Source organism: Miniopterus natalensis, chromosome 9 (assembly GCF_054644295.1).
Source record: "Miniopterus natalensis isolate mMinNat1 chromosome 9, mMinNat1.hap1, whole genome shotgun sequence".
NCBI lineage: Eukaryota > Metazoa > Chordata > Mammalia > Chiroptera > Miniopteridae > Miniopterus > Miniopterus natalensis.
The window spans coordinates 20513062-20536739 of record NC_142089.1 but is presented as its reverse complement, the minus strand read 5'-3'; the positions used below and the strand labels follow the sequence as shown (position 1 = coordinate 20536739).

The following is a 23678-nucleotide window of genomic DNA, read 5'->3' as shown; positions in this document are numbered from 1 at the left end:
TCCAACTCCATTGGCTTAAAGAAGTTAAGTTGCGTAGTGGTAGGGCTGCTTTTGAGGTTGGTTAATTCAGTGATGTTCTCGAGGATCTAGGTTCTCCCCCTCTTGCTGCTCTGCCATGCTGGCTTTGTCCTCAGGTCGGTTAGCAGGATGGATGCCGCAATTCCAGGCATCACAGTTGCACCTATCATACAAGTGGATTTTCCCATCGTTGTAAGTCTTAGTTAAGTCTTTCTGTGTAAGAAATTATCACAAAATTTAGCAGTTTAAAACCACCTTTATTATCTCACAGTTTCTGAGGGTTAGAAACCCAGGTGTGCCTTAGCTGGTTGGTTCTGGAAGAGGGTCTCATGAAGTTACTGTCAAGCTGTGGGCCAGGGCCGAAGTCCTCTGAAGGCTTAACTGGGGCTGGAGAATCCACTTCCAAGCTTATTCATGCGGCTGTTGGCAGGGGGCTTTGGGCCCTTGATCAAGTTTCTCCATAAGGCTGTCCATGATGTGCCAACGGAGAGCAACCAAGACAGAAGCTGCAGGGTCTTGAATGACCAAATCTTGGTGTGACACCATCACTTCTGCTCTATTCTGTCGGCCACTCAGCCCAACCCTGGTGCAACATGGAAGGGACCACACAGGGTGTGAACATTAGGAGGCGAGGACACCGGAAGGTCGACTGAGGTTGGCTACCACTCATTATCTTTTTGAAACGTGAGGAAGCCTCTCCTAGGTGGCCAGGAGGCCCTTCTTTATGTCTGATGGCTGGAATTGTGTCAGGTTCCCATACCTAAACCAACCACACACGAGGGCATTCGGACCACCAGTTCTGGCGCATTACAATCATGATTCACCCTGGGGCTAGCATCCATCTCTGCGGAAGCACAGAGTGGGACCCAGGAGGAAGATGGCCACCTGAATAAAATCAGGATTCTGTTTGGAATGAGGAAGCGGGGTTGGGAATGGATGTTGAGTTGGCCACTCAGAGTGTCCACGACACTCATCTGCTCCCTGAGAAAAGAGGCTACTACTCTATCCCCGGTGTGTAGCCCACTGCCCGGTACAGAGCAGATGCAATCGTCCTTGTTAAATGAATAAATGAATGAATTCATGACTAAACTGGAAGACACTAGGACTACTGCCAGGCAGGGGTAGATATCTCCAGGCCCTGGCTCCTTAAATTCTTCATAGGACTCAGGAGGCCACCTGCTACCACCCCCACCGCCAGCCCCAAGGATAGACAGGACTGGCAGGATTATTCTCACTTTATTTCTGGAGAAGTTTGATCAGATGCAATAACACTGATTCCAGGCAAGGGCAGGGGCATGGGTACCCCTAAAGCAACCAGCATCCTGTGGCCCAAGGTGCCCCCATCCCCAGACCTGGGCTCCCCCTCAGTTACAGTTAAATAGAGAGAGGAAGATCTTCCCCAGGGAGTCTTGGGAGGGTCTGCCTCCTGCACCCACCCCCTCCAGGCAGAGGAGTCTGAGCACAAGCTATTTACAGTATTCACATCCACTGTACCCCACCAAACCAAGGCAAATACTACAGGCGGCCCTTCCCCAAGGGAGAAGGCCAGAGAGGCTGTGAGTGTATGTGTGTGTGGGAGGTGTCTGAGCGTGTGAGCACACAAATGCACTGAGGAGCAGGGCCTGGCTCCAGCCAGAGACAACAGTCTATAAGGTGCTGATTAAAAATAACAGAGAGGACCCACCCCCAGGGGCCCAGGCCACTTCCGGCTTTGTTCTGTCTCTTTCTTTCCCAGACATCCTGGTAGATGATGCAGAGGAGACCTCATAGCTGTGTCTGGATCCAAGGCAACCCCTTAAAGGACTTCTGGGGAAAAAGCAGGAGGGGAGACAGTCAGGCAAACTATGCTTCCAAGCCCAGCTAGTCAGGCTGGGGGATGGTGTGTGAAGAGAAGGCCTCTGGTCGAGCAGGCAGAGGGAAGGGCTAGGGAGTCCTGGGAAGGCTGCTGGGAGGGCTGTGGATCAGGGAGACAGGGATCCCTACCTGTGACCTGCGGGGGCTGCACCACAGCTTTCTTGAGGAAGGCTTCTGCCTCTGCGAAGGGCAGGAGTGCCTCTTGTGTTCGGCCCAGACTCTTTTCACCAGAGGGTCCCTTGGGGGAGAAGCCGTTCTCCTGGTGTGCTGGGAGAGGCTGCAGGCCATTTACCAGGGACCCTGGTGACTCCTTGTTTGGCAAGCTGTGGATGCAGGGGCTATGCTCAGGTATTTCACATTCTAGGACAGCCCAGGCACCCCACAGCTCCAGCCTGCCTGACTCCCTGATCAGGGCCCCTGGGATGGGGAGCTGGTACCTCCACTGAGGCTCCTGGGGGGCCAGCTCCTCTTTCTGCACAGCCTCCTTCTGCAGCCCTGAGGGTCGTGACTCCTCGGCTTTGACAGGGTCTATCAAGGGAAAAATTGGCCATCAATTGCTGGATGGTGAGAGGAGAGGATATGATGATGGGGTGGCGAAGGAGACAGAGTGAGGGGAATGGGACCTTTACCTGGGCTAGAATTGTTGGTGTTTGCCTCCTTTCTGTCCAGCTTCTGCTTTGAAGAGGAAGAGCAATCAGATTCAAGGTGTATCTAGCCTCACCTAACTGAATTATTCTCTCCCCCAGCCTAGACAATGGGCAGCCAGCCACAGCTCCTTCCTCCACCCTGAATGTCTTTCCCCAGCCTCCTCCTCACCCGACCCCCACTCCCAATGCTGCTCTTTGGGGAATCCTGACCTTGGCTTCTGCAGCTTCTGCCTTCCGGGTCCTCTTCATGATCTCCTCCAGGCGCTGTTTGGAGGCCCCACATCAGTTAGGCCCAAATGCACTCTAATCCTAAACCTCCCACCATCCAGCCCCAGTTCAGTTCTGGCATCTCGGGGCTCTTCTAGCTCATACCAGTCCTTTACAGGCCAGGAACCAGAACTCACCCTAACTCCCTGTCGTCCTACCCTTTACAAGTCCAAGGCAGGGCCCACTCCCTGAGCCCTAGGGTCCCATTGATGAAACAGGGACCCAGCCCAGGAGCCCACCCCGCCCCCAGGAGTTGGCTCACTGCTCAGCTACCTTTTTGCGCTCTTGCCGCTCCTGCTCCTCCCGCTGGAAGTGCTTTTCCCGCTCCAGTCGCTGCCGTTCTGCTTCTTCCCGCGACCGGGCTTCGGCTTCCTCTTTCTGCCAAAGACCCCAGTGAGCTTTTAGCGGCTGCACTCCAGCCTTCCCTCAAGGCCGGTGCTCCTCCAACCCCGCCAAGCCGCCCCGCCCGCTGGGGCACCTGCTTCTGAAGCCGCTCCTGCTCCTCCTGCTCCGCCTGCGCCTTCTCGCGGGCCTCCTGCTCCTCCCGCCGCCGGGCCTCTGCCTCCCTCTCAGCCCGGGCTTCAGCCTCGCGAGCCAGCTGCTCCTCTCGCATTCGCCTGGGGGACACAGGAAACTCGTGCTCAGTCCCACGCTTCTTTAGCAGCCCCCACATGGGCGCCCTCTGCCCCCAAGGGCTCACTCACTTGTCCCTTTCTGCCTGCAGCCTCCGCTCCTGTTCCTCGCGCTCCCGCTGCTCCCGGGCCTGGCGTCGCTTCTCAGCCAGGAGCCGAGTAGCCTCTTCTCGGTCTGTAGTGCCGGCCATGGGTTTGCTAGGGGTCGCTGGGGGCGCGGGGGCTGGGGGTGAGGCCAGGACAGCACTATCTGGAGTGAAATCAAGGTCCAGCAGTCAGCACACACCAGTTCAGGCACCTCCAGCGCCCCTGCATGCTGGTGTTTCCTATACCTCAGAGTGACCCACCCATTCCACTTCTGCCATCAGCTTAGTGTGAGGTACTCTTCTCTGGCCTGTGTCCTGGGACTGGACCTGCTGATGGCAGGGGTCTCCTCTTCCTGTCTCCCAAAACCGAGTCCCCAGTCATCTCTGTCCCTAGTCCTCAGTGCCCACACCTCTGACCACCTCCCGCACACAGGCCATGCTGCCTTCTCTTGCCTGCCCACCTTTCTACCTCCTCTCTTCATGCCCACCTGCAGGGATCTCGGCTGTGGGCTGTTCCTTCGGGGGCTGGGCTGGGGTGGGTGAGGGCACAGGCGAGGGTGCCGGTGAGGCTGGGGCTGCAGGCTCCTTCTCCTCACTGGCCTTGCCCCTGCTCTGGTTCTTGTCCTCCGCTCCTGTGGCGCTGAGGTTCTCCTTTGCCTCATCCTTCCTCCGAACCCGCCCCTTGGGTGACGCAGTGGTGCCTCGGGGGGATGGTGGTTTTGGGGGTACAGCATGGTTGGGCCCTGGGCTGGGGCAGGGAGAGGCAGGCCTGTGCCAGGATGTGGAGGGAGAGGATGGCCGGGCCTTAGATTTGGGACTGGGAGAAAAGGGAAATGTTAGGCCTGGAGGGCAGAGTGTCCACATATACATATACACACACTGAGCATGTCATTCCTCAGGGAACTGTCCCTTCCAGGCTAGGTCAGCACCCCCCACCTTGTATGCTCTCACAGAACTATAGTATTTCCTTTGAGAGTACATACCCTAGTTTGTAATATTACACATTCTTTTTAAAAAAATGTTTTATTGATTTTAGAGAGAGGAAGGGAGAGGAAGAGAGAGAAACATCTATTGGCTGCCTCCTGTGCACCACCTACTGGGAATCAAACCAGCGACCTCTGGGTGCATGGGATGCGCTTAACCAACTGGGCCACAATGGCCAGGGCTACATATTCATTTGATTAATGCCTGTCCCCCCAGCAGTCCTTAAAATTAATAAGAGCAAGGATGAGGTCTGGTTTGGCTCACCAAAGTGTCCTCAGCACCCAGAACAGTAGCTGGCAAGTCCATTCATTCATTCAGCAGTTATCTGTTGAGAGCTTACCAGATGCTAGGCATGTTCTAGGTGCTAAGGTACTTCAGAGATCGAAACACTCAAAAATTTAAAAAATCTGCCCTCAACGAGTTTTCATTCTAGAGGTGGGTGCCCAACAACTATTTGTGAATGAATGATTAACTGAATGGCCTGGTGACATGCAGACTGTGCCCACCTGAGTTCAGAGGCTGCGCCAGTCGAGAGGCGAGGACGTGGAGAGGCAGGCAGCGACTGGCGCTTCTTGAGGCTGCGCTCCCGGGCCAGGGCACTCTTCTCCTTCTCGTTTTCCCGCTCCTTGTCCTTCTTCTCCTTTTTCTGCACCTGATGAAGGAGGCGATGGAGAGTGGGGAGGCAGGGAACAGAGGTCAGTGGTGCCCACACTCCCAAGCTAGGCACCCTGTCCCTACCTGCACGGCCACTTACCGGTGAGGCCTGGGGCCTGCGGTGGACCGGGGTGGGGCTGCCCATCGAGCTGGGCTTGCGGCGCTCCCCACGCTCCCCGGAAGAGGGGGTGCAGCGGTGCATACTGCTGCGGGGGGCGCTGCATGGCGGCATCAGGGGGCTGGCAGAGGCCGAGCGCGGGCACACCGGCACGGCTGCAGAAGGATGAGTGCGGTCGGGATGTGGCCCACACTCGAGGCTGGCCCCTGCCCGGCCCCTCATAGGGGCTCTCCCAGGGCCGCTGCCCCTACCCTGGTCCCGGCCATTGCGGGGCAGTGTGACTGCACTGCGACTCCGTGCCAGGAAGGAGAGGGTGGGCGTCATGAGACGGTCCACGATGCTGCTCTCCCATGCGCTCAGCTGCAGGCTTCGATCTAGGGGAAGAATGCCAGGAGGAGCTGGTCACCACAAAGGGGCCGCAAGGGATAGGCAAAGCAAAAGGGGGTGGCCAGGTACCATCCCATGCCAAGCCCAAGGAGTCTTCCCCAGGAGGGCTCTATCCTGATCACCCCTGGGCCATACCTCTCTGCCCTGGGGTCTGACCCCCAATGCAGACCAAGACAACAAGACACTTTCCAGGGCAAAGTACTGGCATGAGGGTCCCCTCCTACCACTCCCCCGAGGTGAAAGGGCTCTGAACTGAGTCCAGGAGTCGCCCAGGGTTGCTGTCCCACCATAGGGCCCTTTCCCTCCTGCCGTTAGAGGGCTGGGGAGGCATGATCCCATGGATTTGGGACAGTAAGGGTCCTTGTGCTCCTCTGACTCAGGAGAGTCCCAATTTTCAGGCATCCCATGCCAGAGAGAGACTGCTAGGGGGCCTGGCTGCCCTGGGCCACCCTGCTCTGTTTCCCTCAGCTGCTAGGTTATTTTTAATACTCAGTCAGGTGGGTTTGGTACAACAGCTGATTTGGTTGCTAGGCAACAGAGCAACCAAATAAAAGCTGGAGAAACTTATAAATAACTTCTACCATGGCCCTTCACATGTGAGCACCAGGGCAGTGAGAAGCAGAGGCCATGCCACCCTGGTTGGCCACAGCTCTAGAGTCAGCCAAGGCCATGGCTGGGACTCTGAAGATGGAGGGGAGGGTTGCATGGACCCTCCAGGGTGCAGCCAGAAAGAGGAGCTGTGTGTGCTTCACACACATAGCACCCAGGTCAATCTGGTACTCGGGGGCAAGGCCACCTGCCTAAGGTTGGCCTAGGCCAGCTGGCTGTGGTTGGAGATGAGGCTGCATGCCCATTCCCACCCCCACCCCCACCTGCTCTTGAGGCCCCTGCCAGGCTCTCTGCCTGCTTTCTGCCCTTTGTCTCTGTTCTCCTCCCTGCAGGGCATATCTGTCCTCAGGGTCCAGATCCAAATGCCGGCTCCCCCGAGGGGCACAGAACCCCGGGTGGGATAGAGTGGGAATGGAGACCTGTAGTATGTGAGGGCTCCAGGGACCTGGGGTTCTTGCTGAGCTCTGGAGGCTTAGTGGGAACTACAAAGGGACTCTGGAGGGAGCAGGGCTGGGCCTTCTCTTACTTCTACTGGGGGAGTTCCAGAGCGTGGCAGAGGACTTTGAGAGCCGCTTGTTGATTATAGAGTCCACGTGTTTGGGCAGGTTTACTGCCGACACAGAGCACCTGCTCCCACCTAGAGGGGAAAAGACACGGCATTAGGGCCGGGCCACACGGGAGCCGGGGCACACTGAGGCCTTCCATGCAGGATGCTCCGCGGGCAGGTGGGAAAGGGAGGAGTGGGCAGGCTAGGAAGGGGAGGAGGAGGCAGACTTGGCTCTGGGAAGAGGGTTGGGGGTAGATGATCAGGGACAACCTGTATTGGGGGAGCCGACGGAGAAGGAACAGAGGGAGGAGATGGAGTAAAACTAGAGAAACTACAGCCTTCCTGGCCAGGAAGCCATTTCCTAGGGCTGGGCGCTGCAAGCCCTGCCCACAACCGCCCAGTGTTGCACTTGCTGACACTGCCCAGCCAAGGCACTATGGCTACAACACCCACATACTGGGACAAATGCAGAGACGTTCCTAAACAGAAGAACCCACAGACACAGTCATTTGCACAAATCCACATATTCATACGGACACACAAAGACAAAGACATGCAGGCAGCACAGGCATATAGAGTGATAGGCATTTCTGCATGCACATGTGTGTGCAGACATGCACAGATATAGAAACACAGACACTAACAGATAACATGTCAGACCCAGATGCACACAGGCATGAACACATCGAAGCAACTTAATCATGGTATTTGTGAGAGCTGACATTTGTTGGGTGCTTACCGTGGACCAGGCACTGTGCTGGACACCACACACATGTTACCTCACTTGATCCTCCCAAACATCTACCTACAACCTCGGAGGCAAGTAGTATTGTTATCCCCATTTTACAGATGAAGAAAGTGAGACATCAAGAAGTTAGAGGTCACACCGCATGTGTCAGAGCTGGGATCCTAACCCAATTCTGTCCGACTTGGGAGTCCTCACTGAGGTCCACAGGCCACAAACACACCAAGGCAAACATATTAAGACACACAATGCCCAGATCCATGAGCACATACACCCAGAGATACACAGCTAGAAATACTGAACCTTGCCATTACACATAGATATCCAAACACAGCAGTACATACATGCCAGCAAAGAATCAGGCCAAAATCCATGATGGCCCAACATGAAAAAAACTCTGAGACAAAAATCTACCTTCCAAGACAGGTACATAAGGGGTGAGCGGTGATAGTTTCCTTTAAATATCCCATGTCTACAGGGAATCGAAGTCCGCTTTTACGTATTATCAACTAATAATAATTGTCAGGAGCAAAGAAAGCTAAACCTAAAATGACAGGTTTGAAAAGCAAACCCAACGAAGAGAATCGGTCTCTGACTCAATAGTGGAAGTCCTTGAGAAGTGACAATTTGGTCCACAGACCATTCCAGAAGACACAAGTCACATGAAGCATGGCATACCTGCTGCAGGGAGCTGCCAGTCCTTGCAATAAAACTGCTCCCTTCCCCCACTCCTCAGGTCCCAGCATTGCCCACCCACCCACCAGTACCCAAGCCCACTCACTGGTCTTACGTCCCGGGGAGCTGTGGTGCAGGGCCCCTGCCCAGGACCAACGCTGCTGCCGGATTTCAGCCCACGTTTTCTTCACTGACCGCTGGATGGCTGCTTCATAGCGCTCCTGGTGGGAGGGCGAGAAGAGGGAGGTCTGGGCTTAGAATTATTCATGATACCTGGGAGAAAGAGCCCTCTCTCTCCTGTGACAATGCCCTTCCCCAGAAGTTTTCTCTGACTCATTGCAGGTAACCAAGGTTACTGAATCCTTGCTATGATTAAGGACCATCTGGAACACATCCCTTTCAACTTGTTCCTGGGGAGCTTTTCACTGTTCTTGAGTCATTTCCTGAGTGTATAATCTGTTTCTCCGAGCACAGGGTGGGACTTTCCCTGCCCAGGTGGGGCCATGTCTCCCTGGCACTGAGGATCCTGACCTTGGGGCACTGTTTTCCTTTCAGCCTGAGGCTGCTGGGCAGTGTCAGGCTACCTTTTCCTTTCATTTCCTCACTGGTGCTCAAGCCAGGGCTCTCCCCACATCATGGAGCTCAGCACACTCACACAGACTCATCTGTGCATACAATTATACACACACAGGGCACGCGCGCGCGCGCACACACACACACACACACACACACACACAAATACTTGCTCTGACAGCACATGGTTACAGGCACCCACCCAGGCAAGTACTGACCCAAACATGTCTGCAGTTGCAAAGATGCCCAAATGTTGGACCCACAAAGACCCAACTACAGATGTGAACAGAGATGACCATGTAGACAAAGATGACGCAGAGGCGTTAACACAGATGTGTGTACACACTGAGCCAGTGTACAGATGTGTGGGCACACGGGTATGCAGATCCACCCACGCCCAGCCAGAAGTCAACAGAAACGCACCTTGTTTTTCTCGAGCTTCTGCCGCTGCCGCTCCTCCAGAGCTGCTCGGCGCTGCTCTGCCTTGAGCCGCTGCTCCTCCAGCCGCCGCCGGCGCTCCTGGAGCTGCTTCTCCCGCAGTGCTTTGGCCTTCTCCTCCTTCTCCAGCCACACTGCCTTCTTGGCCGCTGTGGGAGAGGAGCCCCAAGGGGTGTGATGGATTCTGCAGAGGGTGGACCTTCCCTGTGACCCCGGCCCTGGGTGGGTCTTTCTCCTGCCTGCTTGGTGGGGAGGTGCCTACATCCTCAGAGAGGGAGGCCTAGTTGTCCCCTGGTCACTCGGTACTGAAGGGCAAGTGAGTTCTTTAGGGCCAGATCCCCAGCTGACTTTGGGGCCTCTTGGACGCATTTTCGTGGACTGTGATTCAAAGCATGAGCATCTGGGTCTGAATTTCAGGCACTCCATGAGCTGTGTGACTTAGGCAAATGATTTCATTTCTCTGAGCCTCGGTTTCCTCGTTCTCAAAAGGGGTCGAGAGCATTAACTGGGTTAACACAGGTATTGCTCTCAGCACAGTGCACATAACAGCGTCCAGAAGTGTTAATGTTGCTAATAGGGTGTTGATGGTGACAATGACGATGGTGAGGAAGATGATGTTTCCTAAACACTCACCCAGGTACTTGGCCCGCTCTTCTCGCCGTTCCTTTGCCAGTTTGTGTCTCTCTCCTGCCTTCTTCCCGTCTTAGTAGAGGGAACAAAATAGATAAACAGATTTAGATCAAACGACTCCTCCAAAGGGAGGTATAGTCAGCCTCAGACCCCTCCCCACCAGGCCTCACCCCATCCCTTTCCCCATCTCCTCTAAGGTAGAGATTCCCTCCAGTGGTGTCATCCAGGGCTGAGATCCTGAGCTAAGTGATCCAGGCCAGGACTAAGGACATCACACACACCTTGCTTGACAGAAGGGCTGTCAGAGGCTGGCACTGCCGTTGGGGATGGCTGGCTGCTCCTTCGAGGAGGCCTGGAATCCCGTGGCCCTGTAGCTGGTGGGGTGGATCCCCTGATCTTCGCTTCTGAAAAAGGTGATTCTTCCTGCTGGGTGGCTGGTCTAGGCCCGACAGTCCCTGGGGGGCTCTCTGGTTCCAGTGGGAGCTGCTTAGAGTTAGTGGCATTCTTCATGGCGGGAGGGGTGTCCGGGGGAGTGTCGGGGACCAGGGCTGATGTCGGTGGTGGTGGTGGAGGTGGAGAAGGGTCACCTTCTGGAGAAGGTCTTGGCTCTGGGGGGGCTCTGGCTGCCACAGCTGGAACATCAACACCAGAGAGGAGAGTCAGACAGTACATCTGCACCATCAGTTCAACTTGAAGCTCTTTCCCTTGCCCAAATGACTTATTCATTCATTCACCCAACATGTTCATTGAGTTCCTTCTGTGTATCAGCCCTGTTCCAGATACTAATGATATAATGGTAAGAAAATAGCCATGGTCCCACCCTCTAGCAGGACAGACAAAGAGCCGGCAGTTACAGTAAAGTTACAGAGCCAGAGAGTAAGTACTATGTCGGGGGTAACATAGCAGAGATGGGTAACCTATGCTTTGGGGGTTCCTGAAGTAACAATGAAGCCCAGCTCCAAAGGATGAGCTAGAGTTGGCAAAACCAGGAGGAGAGGGTTCTGGCAAAGAGAAGGGTGTTTGCAAAGGGGCAGAAGGAAGCAGGGTGTGTTGGAAAAAACTGAGAAGCCCTGGCCAGGTAGCTCAGTTGGTTAGAATGTCGTCCTGATATGTCAGGGCTACAGATTTGATCTCTGGTCAGGCACATACAAGAATCAACCAATGAATGTATAGATAAGTGGAACAACAAGCCAATGTTTCTTTCCCTCTCTCTGCCCCCTTCCTCTCTCTCTAAAATTAATAAATAAAATTTAAAAAAAGAAAAGAAAAAAGGAAAACTGAGAAATTTGTAGTACTTATTGATACACCAAATAGTAATGGCTGGTTTCCAAGTCTGCCTCCCTTACCTTTCTGCTTTACCTCAGGGTCACAATGCCCAACCCCAGGCCTGATACTCTCTGAGGGTGCCAGTGCTGGGCACATAGGACTGGTGAAGAGGAGGGACATAGAATAGGCACTAGAAGGATCCCCAATTGGGTGGGCAACCAGCTACGTCCACTTTGTAATCTTTTTTTCTTTTCCAACTACCCTCAGATTTCTTCTTTTAAGACATTAGTATTTCACCGGCCTTGTAAAAGACACTAAAGAGCCGAGTTAGGAAACCACATGACTTGCTATGTGCCTGCATGTGCACACACGTGAGCACTATGGGGCAGATGAAAGACAGGCCTTGATGTCAGTCAGATGAGGGCCCAATTCTGATGTCAATACCCCAAGACAGGAAGGGAGGGCCCAATTCCCTGGCAGGTAACCTTGAGCAAGTGAGTCAACTTCTGAAAGCCTCAGCTTCCATATCTGTAAAATGGTGCAATGATCCCAGCTAGCAGGAATGTTGGTAAAGTGCCTGGCACAATTCATGTGCCAGGAAATAGCACTTCCCTCCCTTTCCCTGGGACCAGTGGGGACACAGCCACTGACCTGGCTCAGGGAGCAGGGCCGGGGTCCATAGGAAGGTGAGTCTAGGGAAGGATTGTTTGGCCCTCTTAGGTGCCCCACTAAATCCTCTGCTCTGGGAACTCTGGCCCTCTCAGGAGGTGGCAAACTCGACATCCTTATGTGTGTGCAGGGACTCCCAAGGAGTCGCCTTTGAGACTAGGAACCTTTTGCAGAGAGACAGGTGTCCAGTGGTTGAGTATGGGCTGTAAAGGCAGACTATCTGAATGTGAATTCCAGGTTCCCCACTAACTATGTGACCTTGGGCTAATTACAGACCCTCTCTGTGCCATAGATCCTCTTCTATAAACTGCAGATAGTACCTACCTCACAGGATTGTGAGTGTTAGTGATAAGAATAACCCCTAATGGATATTTCTTGAGAGCTTCCTAAATTAAAAGCACTTTGCACATATTAGTTTAATCCTCACTGACAATACTTAAGAAGGAGGCACTATAAATATCTCTTTCGTACAGATCAGGAAAGTAAACCAAAGAGATACTGAGTAAAGTGATTTGAGGTCACTCCGCTGGTAAGTGATGGAGGCTGGACTTGAACCCAGCATCTGTCACCAGAATCCCCGCTCTTACTCATTACACCGGTCTGCCTCTGTTTAAGCAGTATGAGGTAATCCATGTTACACAATGAAATTATGTAAGGCTCACACTATTTCTCCCTTATTCCTCCCCTTCTGGCTTCCTGGGCTCCAGGCAAGGGCCTCAGCTGAGGCGCTGTCTCCCCAGGGGAGGCTAGACTCCATGCCAGTCCACCCAGCTCTCCCCATGCCAGTTCCAGAAGGCTGCCTGGTCACTGCTGGTCTATTTCCCAGCCACCTGCAAAGTCCTTTCCAACTCCAATCAGCAATAAAACTACAGCAGGTCCTCCAATAATGTAGTTTCATACAACATCCTTTTGTTATAACAATCAGATACCATAGGAACTTAACTCTTGTTTATTTCCATTAGTGTATGGCAAAATTGGTTTCATTATGTGATGTTTCACTTAGAGTCACAGAACCTAGTGACAGTGTTAAGTGAGGGCTTGCTGTAGTGGCAACTATTCAGTGAGTGCTTACTACTCATCAGGGGCTGAGCTAGACTCTTTGTATCCCCACCCTGCATCTTCATAGGAACTCTGAGGCAGAGATTCTGATCCCCATTATACGGGTGAGACGATCAAAGTTTACCCCACTGAGATTTGCCAGGGTCATAGAACTAGTATGTGGCAGTATTTGAACCCAGGACTATTTGGGGCCAAAAGGTCTAGGTGTATAAAGTACTAAGTTGGAATGTTGCCATTCTCCTAGCACCTGTGCGTGCTACAGGTGTTGCAAGGAAAGCTTGTAGGCGGATGTTTGTCTAGACCTAAGCAAATCACACCCACCAGGCAAGAGAGTGAATCTCCAACTAGGTCCTGATGAGCTGTGTAAAGGGAACCTGGGAGGAGGGAGAGGGAGGCTTGAAGGACCTGGGCCTCAGACGCAGCGGAGTAGAAAGGTCATAGGCTTCAGAGATGGATAGGCCTGAGTGGGGAATCCTAGCTCTGCGGTGGGACCTTGGGCAAGCCCTGAACCTGTCTGAACCTCAGTTTCCTCATCAAGTTGTTGAGACCTGCTCAATAGAATCTGTCCACTTCTTCCCATCTCTGCCATAAGAACCCATGTGGGTCAGGCCTCCACTCCCATTGCTCCATGACACTGCTCTTCTCAAGGTCACCGATGACCTCCACCTTGTTAAATCCAGCAGCCATTTCTCAGTCCCTGTCTTGCTAACCTAACAGCCACATCCGACACAGGTGATCCCTTGGTGCTCCTTGAACACTTTCTTGACTTTCACGATAACACACTCTCCTAGTTTCCCTTCTACCTTGCTGGCTGTGACTTTTCAGACTTCCCTGCTGATCCCTCCTTAACTTGCTAACCTCTCAGCGCCCGAGTGCCCCAGGGCTCAGTGGAGGACATGTCTCTTTTCTGTCTACACGCACTCACTTGGTGATCTCATCCAGACTCATAGCTTTAAATACCACCACTTTGCTGATGACAACCAAATTTGTTTCTCCAGCCAGGCCTCTCCCTTGAGTTCCAGTTTCGCTCATACAACTCCTTATTTGACACCCCTGGATGTCTTACAGACACCCCAAATTGAACTCATCCAGAACTGAGTTTCTGATATCCCCTCCCCGCAAACGCTGCCCCTCCCCTAGTTTTCCCCATCTCAGTCAGTGGCAACCCTGTCCTTCTAGTTTCTCAGGCCAAAACCCTGGAGTCATTTTAGAATCTTTTCTTATCTCATACCCCACATCTAATCTCTCAATAAATCTTTTTGGCTCAATGTGCAAAATATATTCTGAATCTAATCGCTTTTACTATCTCCACTTCTAACATCCTGGTCAGCCACTACCATCCCCTTATAAAAGACCCCCCAGCTACTGCCATTCTTTATTCCCCTTCAGTCTTTTCTCAACACAGCAACAAGTGATTCTGTTTAAAAATAAGTCAGATCAAATCACTCCTCTGACAAAATCCTCCAAAGACGCCCCATCTCCCAGGGAGGAAAAATCAAAGGCATCACATGGCCTCCAAGGTCGTTCAGGATTCTCCCTCTCCAGCCCATCACCTCCTAGGCCTCATCTCCTCCTCCTCTTTGCCTCCTGCTCAGTCTGTTCCAGCCACCATTCCTTAAATGTGCCAGGCACGCTCCTGCCTCACGGCTCTGCACTTGCTATTCCCTCTGCCAAGGATCCTCTGCCCCAGGATTATGCACGTCTCCCTCCCTCACCTCTTTCAGGTCTTTACTAGAATGTCACTTCTCAATGCCGCCCTCTCTGACCCCCTATGTAAAATTACAAACTACAGTTGACTTCTCCCTCCAACAGTATTTTCTTCTTTCCAACTCTTTTTTTCCACGAGCATTAACGTCACTTTAACACTCTCCCATTGGCAGAAGGTAATCTCCACAAGGGAACACATTTTTGTCTATATTGTTAGCCGCTCTATATCTAAGGCCAACAGACGCTGGCACACAGGTGCCCCACCAACTATCTGCTGGATGAATATATCAATGAACTCCACCCTGGCAGATATCATCAGCTTCTCTCTCACACAGATGCCTGCAAAGTCCTCCTACTGTTCTCCCTGCACCCGTTCTCAACATGCAGCAGCCAGAGCAATTGCTTCCAAACGCAAATCTGATCTGATCGTGGTACTCTTTGCCACCTGAAACCTCTCAGTGGCTTCCCACTGCTCCAAAGATAAAGATAAAATTCTTGAGCCCAAGCTGCAAGTCTGGCATAGTCTGAAGTCCCTACCTCCAACAGCCCCAACCTTTTGAATCTCCTCTCCATGTCAACCTACCCACTTGCTCTCTGCATTCTAGCCATGCTAACCTTTCAATCTGATAACCAACCATGCTCCCTCTAGCCACGGGGCCTTTGCACATCCTCTTCCTCTTTTCTTAGACAACTCCCATTTACCCGTCATATCCTACCTAGTTCAGTCACCATTTCCTCAGGGAAGCCTTCCCCTGGCTTCTCTGATCAGAATAAAGTCCCTCATTATAGACAGTCATGGCTTCATGTGTCTCTTGTTTGGCACACTGGGACCATTACAATTTTAAACTTTCTCGTGTGGTTCTTTTTAACTTGTCAGCCCTACAAGGGCTGGGCCATGTCTGCTGAGCTCACTGCTGCATCACCGGCAGATACCACACTGCCAAGTACACGGAGACAGTCTGAAATGCTGTTGAATGGGAATTACGTGCTGTACAGGGAGCCACTCTGGCCTAAAGCAGGTGTGCAGAAGAGACTTTTCCTCTAACAAAGAGTAAATCCATGTGGCAACTTATTGCAAACGAACCCTTGAAGGGAAGCAAAACAACACGCAACTTCATCTCAGTTGAGTCTGCGCAGCTCCCTAGACTAAGGCATTCAGGTAGAAGTTAATAGTGAGTGTTTACTCCAGCAGCTCAACAAGAAAGACTTCTCGAGAGGCAAACAGGACTTTTGGAACACCTTTTTGGACTGGTGGACTATTGACCTGGAATACAAATATTTCCCTCAGAATTATGCCAACCCTTATGAAATGTCACTGGGACAGCGTTATCTGGAACAAATTATATTAAGCCAAATGAATTCCTTGGTTAATTATCTATATGGTATGATTAAGCCAATTTCTGATTATTCCCATTTTCAATCCCGAAGTGTGATCCTTCGTTTTATTTTTGGTTTGTGTCAAAATGTGAGGTTTTAGCCACTGTTAGTTTTATTTTGCTACATCGATATCTACCAAAAGTATTTGTTAAAAACTGGATAAGAGACAGATAGTTTGTATTTATTTCTTGGCACAAAGAGCACCACCAGCAGGGCAAAGGTGCAGGAGCCGGGCATAGGGTCGACGAGTCTTATCTTCTCCAGAGTCCCAGGAAGGACTGTACCTGGGGTCTGTAGAAGATTCAGGCCAAGCCTCTCAGAGGGCCTGTCACATTACTCATCTTTCTCCACCCTCTGGGAGCTGGCAGTCCTTTCCTCTTGTCCCTCCCTCCTCTCACCCTGACAACTGCTGCCCGGCCAAATATTCCCCAACACTGATAACTCAGTCTGGCTTTTCTGTTTGTCTCTCTGCCAGTGTGAGAGCTTGTGGAGAGAAGAGACTGGGCCTCAATGCTTCTTGCAGCCCCAGTGCCTTATATAGTACCTGCCTGGCATAGAGGAGTTCTATATCTGTTTATTGAACACCTGGTTGGATGGGTCGACGGATGAACGGATGGACAGATTGTGGAAAGCTACTTAGTCAGCACATAGTCAAACTCCAAGCTGCTCCAAAGCCTAGCCTCTGTAATCTTAAACATCTTGATCATATCAGAGCCCTATGTATGCTCTGCAAGCTCCTAAGCCCAGGGAGGGAAACAAACTCATTTATTGAAGCCCTATCCTCTACTAGGCACTTTTCCTCATCTCATTTAATTCTTATGACAATCCTAAAGGGAAAGTACTGTGGATGACCCTCGATTCACAGGTAAGAAAACTTACGTAGACAGATTAAGTGAATTGCTCATGTCAGTGTCATAGGTAGGATATGAATCCAAGGCTCTTTGATGATAAAACCCTTATGTCACACTGTTTCTGACAGGCATCACCCCTCCCCAAGGCTCCTGCCTATTCCTTAAAGAAGGAAATGATTTGGTGGTTCCCCTAGGGAGGTTTCCCCATGACAGTGAAGGGCTGCAGGTGGGGCCTGCAGGCACTGAGCTCAGAGTGCAAGAATGCAGGGAAGGCGGGCTCCTGCCCAGGCTGGCCACCAGGAGGCAGGAAATGAGGGGCAGGGCAGAGGGGAAGAGTGGCCCTCCTGCAGGGGGCAGAGCAAGGGAGTGCCAGGGGGAGCTGGCAGGGAGGAGGTGCACAGATAGCATGGGGAGGCAGAGGATGAGGCAGAAAGAGGAACTGGGACAGAAATCAGCACCTCTAGCCAGAGCCCTCATGGCTCTCACAGAAGCTCCTTAGGTGGTAGCACTGGGTCAGGCAAATGAAGACAGTGACGCCGACAAAGGGGCAAAGATGCACAGAGAGACAGAGTACACACCACAGAGAGAGAGAAACACCCCTTGTGGACAGAGCCCACACAAAGGCAAGAGACGAGACACATTCCTCGCCCGCGCTCTCTCTCTCTCTCCACACACACACACACACACACACACACACACACACACACACACACACACACAGAGCCAGGGATTCCCGGTGTGCCTCAGGGACCCACACAGCAAGCACTCAGAGATACAATGTCCCCAGTATATTTACACAGCCTCATCCAGGTCACTCCTGCCTTGCCCTCCCCCCCCAGGGAAAGTCCAGGTAACAGCAGCAATAGCTAATGCTGTGTCAGTTACAACTGAACACTTGAAACGCATCAGTCCATTCCATCTTCACCACAATCCTATGAGGCAGATACTATTACCCTATTTTACAAATGAGGACATATATTCAGAGAGGTTGAGATACTTGCATAAGTCACAGAGCTGGTGAGGAGAAAGCTGGGGTTTGGACGTGAATTGGTCTGACAGGCTGTACCTTCACTCTGCTACCCGAAGGGGAAACCTCTTGGGTTTCCTCCCCTTCTGGGGAGATCTGCTGGGAGGATGGGGGTAGGCAGGAAGGAGAACCATGGAGGATGCCTGATTGCGGGGTTGGGACAGTGGGGCCCTTAGGGGGCAGCATTACTTCCGGCCGAGCAGCTCGGAGAGCAAGTGAGCTGGGAGGGGGCAGCCTGTGCCTGCGGCCCTCAGAGCCTAGGCCACAGGCCCTCGGCAGGAGGACGGGGCCAGGCGACAGGGCCTCTGTGGATGATAAAGCCGGGAACCCAACCGAGCCTGCAGATCTGAAGGAGCTCTCTGGCCGGGTTGGCGGCCATTGTTCCCAGCCTCCAATCAGGAGCACCCACTTCCTGTTATTTTAGGCGGCAGGAAATGACCCCATCCCGCAGTCCAGCTCCACCGGCCTTCCCTCAGCCCTGGCCGGGCTGCGTGCACTGAGGCCTAGATGCCGAGGCCTGAGGATGGCCCCCTGGCTGGACTGTCACCACCACCTGGGGCCAAGGCCTCCTTCTGGTCTGACTTGTTCAGACTCCAACCTGGCAGGATGTGTGGGGGGGGAGAGGGGAGAGGGGACTCATGCTCTACCTCTGCCTGCAAGAGAAAAAAGATCATGGGGTCCCCAAGACCAAGCTGCCCACAGAAGACCTGTCATGCAAGGGAAGTGGGCCAGACCGTCACCACCTGGCTTGGCCATAATTTAGCATAGAGGTTCAGTGCACAGGCTTTAAAGTCAGACACACCTGGATTCAAGTCCTGCCTCTGCCAGTTCCTAGCTGTGTGGCCTCTCTGAGCCTCATCTGCAAAAAGGGGATAATACTAGTCTCTACTTATGTTCTGAGGATCAAATGAGACAGTGCATGTGACATGCTGAGCACTGTGCCTGGCGCAGAGAAGGCCCTTAATAAATAGGCGTGGGAAATAAGTTGGTTCACCAGGGAGTCTATTGCTGCTCCACATCTGCTCTTATAAGTGGCAAGGAGTGCTGATGGGGCAGCGATACCATGTTCTCTAACCCCTACCATGCTCTCTGATCCCCTCAGGACAGAGCTGCAGCTGAGAGGTGATGGAGAAGCCGATGAAGGCTGTGCCCTGGGGTGCCAGGCAGAGCTGCCACTGTCAACAAAGCTGCATTATCTGGGCCTGGCTCCTTGGCTCCCTCACTGGCCCCAAGGCCCAGCAGGGACCCAAGGACACGGCTCCCAGCTGCTTGCAGCCTAACTTCCAGTCTAGGTCAGACTTGAGACTTGCCCTGACTGCCCTCAAGTGCCACCACTTCTATTCTGGGCCCTGCTTTCAGCTCCTTTCCCCACTCCCTCAGCCCTGCCCCACCAAGCCTGCCCATCACGAGGGGAAGCAGGGGATGAACTGGTTTAGTGCCTCTCCTCCTCATTTGCATATGCATGACTGCATATTAGGGGCTCTCATTAGAGGCCTCATTACTGGGTCCACCAACCCAAGGAGGGAGGAAGCTGTCATTGGGAGGTGCTGGCCAGGCTGGCTGCTGTATGCAAAAATGTGGACCATTGTGCCAGCCTCATCAGCTTCTACTCATCCCTTCAGGTCCACCTCATATGCCTCCTCCTCTGTGAAGCCTTCCACAAGTGGAGCCCTCTGATCACTGTTATCACCATTATATCTGAGTTTCCCTGCAGTGAACACATCTGCCTCCCCCACTGGGCCAACAGCTCCCTGAAGGTAGCGATTCTATCTGATTCACTTCTCTACTGTCTGCATAGTCAGCATGGGTGTGCTGGATGGCGACTGTACCCATCTCCAGGTGTCCTCTCCTACTCCCACTTCCCATCACACCCTGGCTCATGTCCGTCTAGAACTCCCACTGCCCTTGCCCTGTCCCACATTTACCTCCTGATGTTCTAATTAACCACACCTCTTCCTCAGGTCTTTGAAGGAATTAAAAATAATAATGGCAAAAAATAAATAGCTAGTGTTTACTGAGCACTAACTGTGTGCCAGCGCCTAGACAAACTGTTTTATGTGTTCGTCTAATTTAATGACCCTAATGTCTCTATAAAATAATTTCTAGCATTATTATCATTTTATGGATGGAAAATTCTAAGACAGGTTAAGCAACTTACTTGAGGTTACACAGTAATAAGTTATGAAGTGGAGACTTAAACTCTTTTATTCCAGAGTCTACACTCTTAAGCAACTGACTCCCAATTCCTGCCCTCTCCTACCCTGTATTTCATACCTCCCTGCCGGCACCAGTTCCAATAAGCAAAACCACAATAATAGTAATAACACTGTCCTGGAGGTATCGGTGTGCCAGGGTCCTTTAGGCACCTCATCTCTAACCCCCACTTTAAACACCCCCCCCCCCCGCCTCCATTTTTCAGGGGCATAAACTGTGTCCGGAGAAGGTAAGTCACTTGCTCCAGCCCAGTTGCCAGTAAACAGCTTGCTGGGATTTCCATCCTGGCCTTCTGACCCAAAGGCGGGTACCACACTTGTCCCCTACTCCATGCTACCTCTTGTTAATGTTCACTGTGCAAAAGGAACTCCGAGAGGGGAGGGATCATGTCACGTGCACTCAGTCTCAGAACTATGCCTCAAACTCTCGTGGGGCACATATAGTGGGCAGCACCTTTATTCCTAGGAAGCCCTTGGCTCAGAGGGGGCCTTTATCACCTTCGACTTCTCTCTGTGTAAGAACAGGCACCATTATGATCCAGGTTCTCATGTTACTCCATCCAGACCCCTGTATATAGAATAGTCTTCCCAACTAGGACGCTGAATACAGACCCCATGCAGGCTTCCTAGTACAGTCAAGCATCTCACCCACCCATGCTCTCATACTCAGTCCAGGCATCCCACTCAAGTACCCTAATTATAAAGTAACCAGCCACTCAAACCCTCATCTATGGCCCAGTCACCACCCCCATTCAGGCCATAACGTACACACCAATGCCAGGGACCCTTAGGTGCAGAGGGCCAGTAACCAGATGGAATGAACCCAGGCTGGGCCTACCTGGGTGTCCCCACTCAGGCTCAGTGGAGCCAAGACAGATCCAAGCACCCTTGTTTCAGCACAGCCTACAAACCTTCGGAACCACACCAGTCTAATAGCCTCCACTCTGTGCCCTCCAGCACCCACACCCACAGGGTCCCCTCAAAGCACACACGCTGGCATGGGGAGGAACCCACCCACAGCCAAGTGGCTCCACCTTATCCTGGGCTCTCCGCACCCACAGACACTGTTTCATCCTGGGCCCACGCCCCAGGGGCCAGGGAGGTGGCAATGGGGATTAGGCTCTAGGACTCTATGGAGGTGTGGGGATGGGGCCACCTCCCCCCTGAGTCAGTGGGAACAGAACTTGGGTCCTCAGTAATCATGCTCTTCCCTCCCCTTCCAGGAAGAAAAAGAGAAATCCCTCCCTCCAACACCAGGCCCAACCAGAAATCTGTCCCCACCCCCTCATCAGCTGCTCCCAGATCCGAATGGGATTTGCAGAAGTCCTGGGCGCTGGTGGTTGGTGGGGTGAGGGGAGGGAGAGCTTTGATGGTCTGGGGCTTGGAGAGAGAGAAAGAAAGAGAGAGAGAGAGAGAAAGAAAGAAAGAGTGAGAGAGAGTGCGCGTGTGTGTAAAGGGGGTATGTATCCAAAGTCTCAGGCTGAGGAATGATGTGGCAGGTCCCCGGAGTGCCAGCCTTGAGACTTCACCCCATTCTCCAGGGGGAGACTCAGGCCCAGAGAAGCTGGGAAGGAGGACAGCGGGATAAGCAGATTTTTCTGTCCCCTTCCTCCCCAAATCGGGCTAGGTGGGCTCCAGAGCAGGCCAGGCTGCAGGGGAGTAGGCCCATTCCCCAGCTCCCGCCCTGGCCCCGAACAATGCTGCCTCCCCCTCCCCCTCGCCTTTATCCGGCGGGTTACTTGGCAGCCGCCGCTCGAGACCTCCCCCTTCCCTCCCCTCCCCGCCCGCCCGCCCGCCCGCAGCAGCAGCAACAGGCCCTTTGCGCGGCAGCTGGAGGGATGGGGTGGGGGCGAGGTCTGAGCCCGGGACTGGGCGTGGGGGGCGCCGGGGCCTAGGTTTCGGTATGCTGGGCTCCGGGCCTGAGAATCTGGAGCCCCAACACACACATTCAGGCTGGGGTCACATGTGCTGACTGGGGTTAGGAAGGCGGGCAGAGGCCCTGGCTCAGTAGAAGAGGATCTTCAGGGCCTGGGTGGATGGGAAGGGAGGGTGGGGGTGGCGAAGTCGAGGTGGCACTGAGCTGGGGCGGAAGGGTGACCCGACAACTCCCGAGCGGGGTCCTCGCGGATCCCGCCGCCCAGTGCACCCCAGCGCCCGGGTTGGGGGAAGGGGTAGCTGTCAGAAGATGCATCGGCGGCCCCGAGTCGGCGCCGGCGCAGCACCCTTTATTTTTAAACTTCAAGTGGTCAGAGGGCGCGGCGGGGGAGGGGTCCCCGCCCAGCGGGCCAGCCTCGCCCTCGGCTTCCCCGAGCCCCCTCGACCTCCACCCATCTCGCCTCTCCGGGGCTCCCGGCATACCTGGGGGTGCGCCGGCACCCGGCTCGGCACGTGGGCCGCTCTCCATGGCTGCGGCGTCACAGGGGTGTCTTGGGGGTCTCAGCGGCGACGGCGGCGGCGGCCGGCGGCCAGGACCGGGGTCCCGCGGCGCATCACGCCCAGCCCGCCCCGGCGGGCAACGACTCGGAGCGGGGAGGGGGTGCTCCGGGGAAGGCAGAGGCTGGCTCGGCTGGTGGCCTGCGAGGCTCAGAGTCGCCGGCAGCCCGGAGTCTGACGGCTCCGGCAGCAATTCTGCTCCCTGCCCGGCGCCGGCCCGGTCCCGGCCACGGCCCAACCCTATTGTACCGCCCGGGCTGGGCCTGGCCTCGCCAATGGCGCGAACCAAGTGCGGCGCGGGGGAGACTCACCCCGCAGGGCCCGGGGACCGAGCCGCCGCGCGCCCGCCCCGCCCTCCCCGTCCCCGCGCAGGGTCACCGGGCCTCAAGCCTCTGTCCGCCTCTCCCGGGGTCGCGGCTGAGGAGCCACTAAGGCTCCGGGAAGACCCCCCATTGAGCTGCCTCCCCCCGCGTTGGTACGCGCCGCGGCGCGAGAGGACTGTGTGGGGAGCTCGCGGGTGACTCACCCGCCGCTAGGACTGGGGGGAGTGGGGGGAGCCGGGGCTAGGAGCCCTCAATCCCACCTTGGAGCCTGGGGGCCTCGGCTCAGGGGCCGTGGCGGCAGCTTCAAGTCTAAATTCTCTCCCAAACCCACCTCAAATAAAATGCACCCGGGGCACGTCGGGAGACCTGAAGGAGGGTCACAGGGCGACTCCTAAAGGGCAGGCGCTCTCCCCGGGTCTTGGCTGGGACGGAGAGAGGCCCGGGAGCCTGGCTACCGCCCTTCCTCCAGCACCCGACGGTTGGTGTCTTCCCTGCTGCTCTGGGGTAATTACAGGCCTGCACCGCTGCTTTACCCAGGTCTCTAATTGGCTTGGTCCCTCCCAGCTCCAAACTGGGTGGTCCTGCCTCAGAGCCTCCCCACCCCCATCAGACGACCCCTTCAATCTCCTCTGAGGAATTTTCTGCCCTGTAGCCTGTTGAAGGAGGGACTGAGCCCCTTACTGACTCCCCTCCCCCAAGGAACCCTTCTTCCCAGCCCTCCGGAGTGGGTCCCCCAATGCCCAGTTAGCGCCAGCTGAGGTGGGGCCTCCAGCCAGGACGGGCGCAGCCTGGGCCGAGCGCGGGGAGCTTGCTGGGAAGGTGGATCGATGATGGTGCTGCGGAGATTGACAGAGGAAGGAGGGATGCAACTGGGCCTGCCCACCCCGGC

The 23678-nt window shown here is 54.2% G+C and overlaps 1 protein-coding gene across 5 annotated transcripts; it reads right to left on the bottom strand.

Annotated features, from left to right (window-relative positions):
- Positions 1-254: 254 nt before the first annotated feature.
- MAP7D1 (MAP7 domain containing 1) lies at positions 255-22736 on the bottom strand. Of its 5 annotated transcripts, XM_016218452.2 has the most exons (18): positions 22392-22732; positions 10146-10496; positions 9868-9936; positions 9220-9383; positions 8330-8444; positions 6783-6893; positions 5512-5634; positions 5243-5415; positions 4995-5140; positions 3993-4321; positions 3491-3668; positions 3265-3403; positions 3060-3164; positions 2730-2783; positions 2502-2544; positions 2310-2400; positions 2002-2195; positions 255-1824 (listed from the first exon to the last, which is right to left on the bottom strand). In XM_016218452.2, exons 1-18 carry the CDS (start codon positions 22435-22437, stop codon positions 1814-1816), a joined length of 2442 nt encoding a protein of 813 aa, XP_016073938.2. In that variant the 5' UTR covers positions 22438-22732; the 3' UTR covers positions 255-1813. The 5 variants fall into 5 exon arrangements, with proteins under 5 accessions (XP_016073938.2, XP_016073926.2, XP_087676437.1 ...); XM_016218440.2 differs by having other exon boundaries at positions 5243-5634; positions 22392-22733; XM_087820311.1 differs by lacking the exon at positions 22392-22732 and having other exon boundaries at positions 10146-11696.
- Positions 22737-23678: the final 942 nt, after the last annotated feature.

Coding starts and splice junctions, on each gene's coding strand:
- MAP7D1 (XM_087820310.1), bottom strand. CDS start 10,590: ATGAATAAGTCATTTGGGCAAGGGAAAGAGCTTCAAGTTGAACTGATG. Junction 4,322..4,994: donor GGCGCAGCCTCTGAACTCAG/GTGGGCACAGTC, acceptor CTTTTCTCCCAG/TCCCAAATCTAAGGCCCGGC. Junction 2,401..2,501: donor CACCAACAATTCTAGCCCAG/GTAAAGGTCCCA, acceptor TTCCCTTGATAG/ACCCTGTCAAAGCCGAGGAG.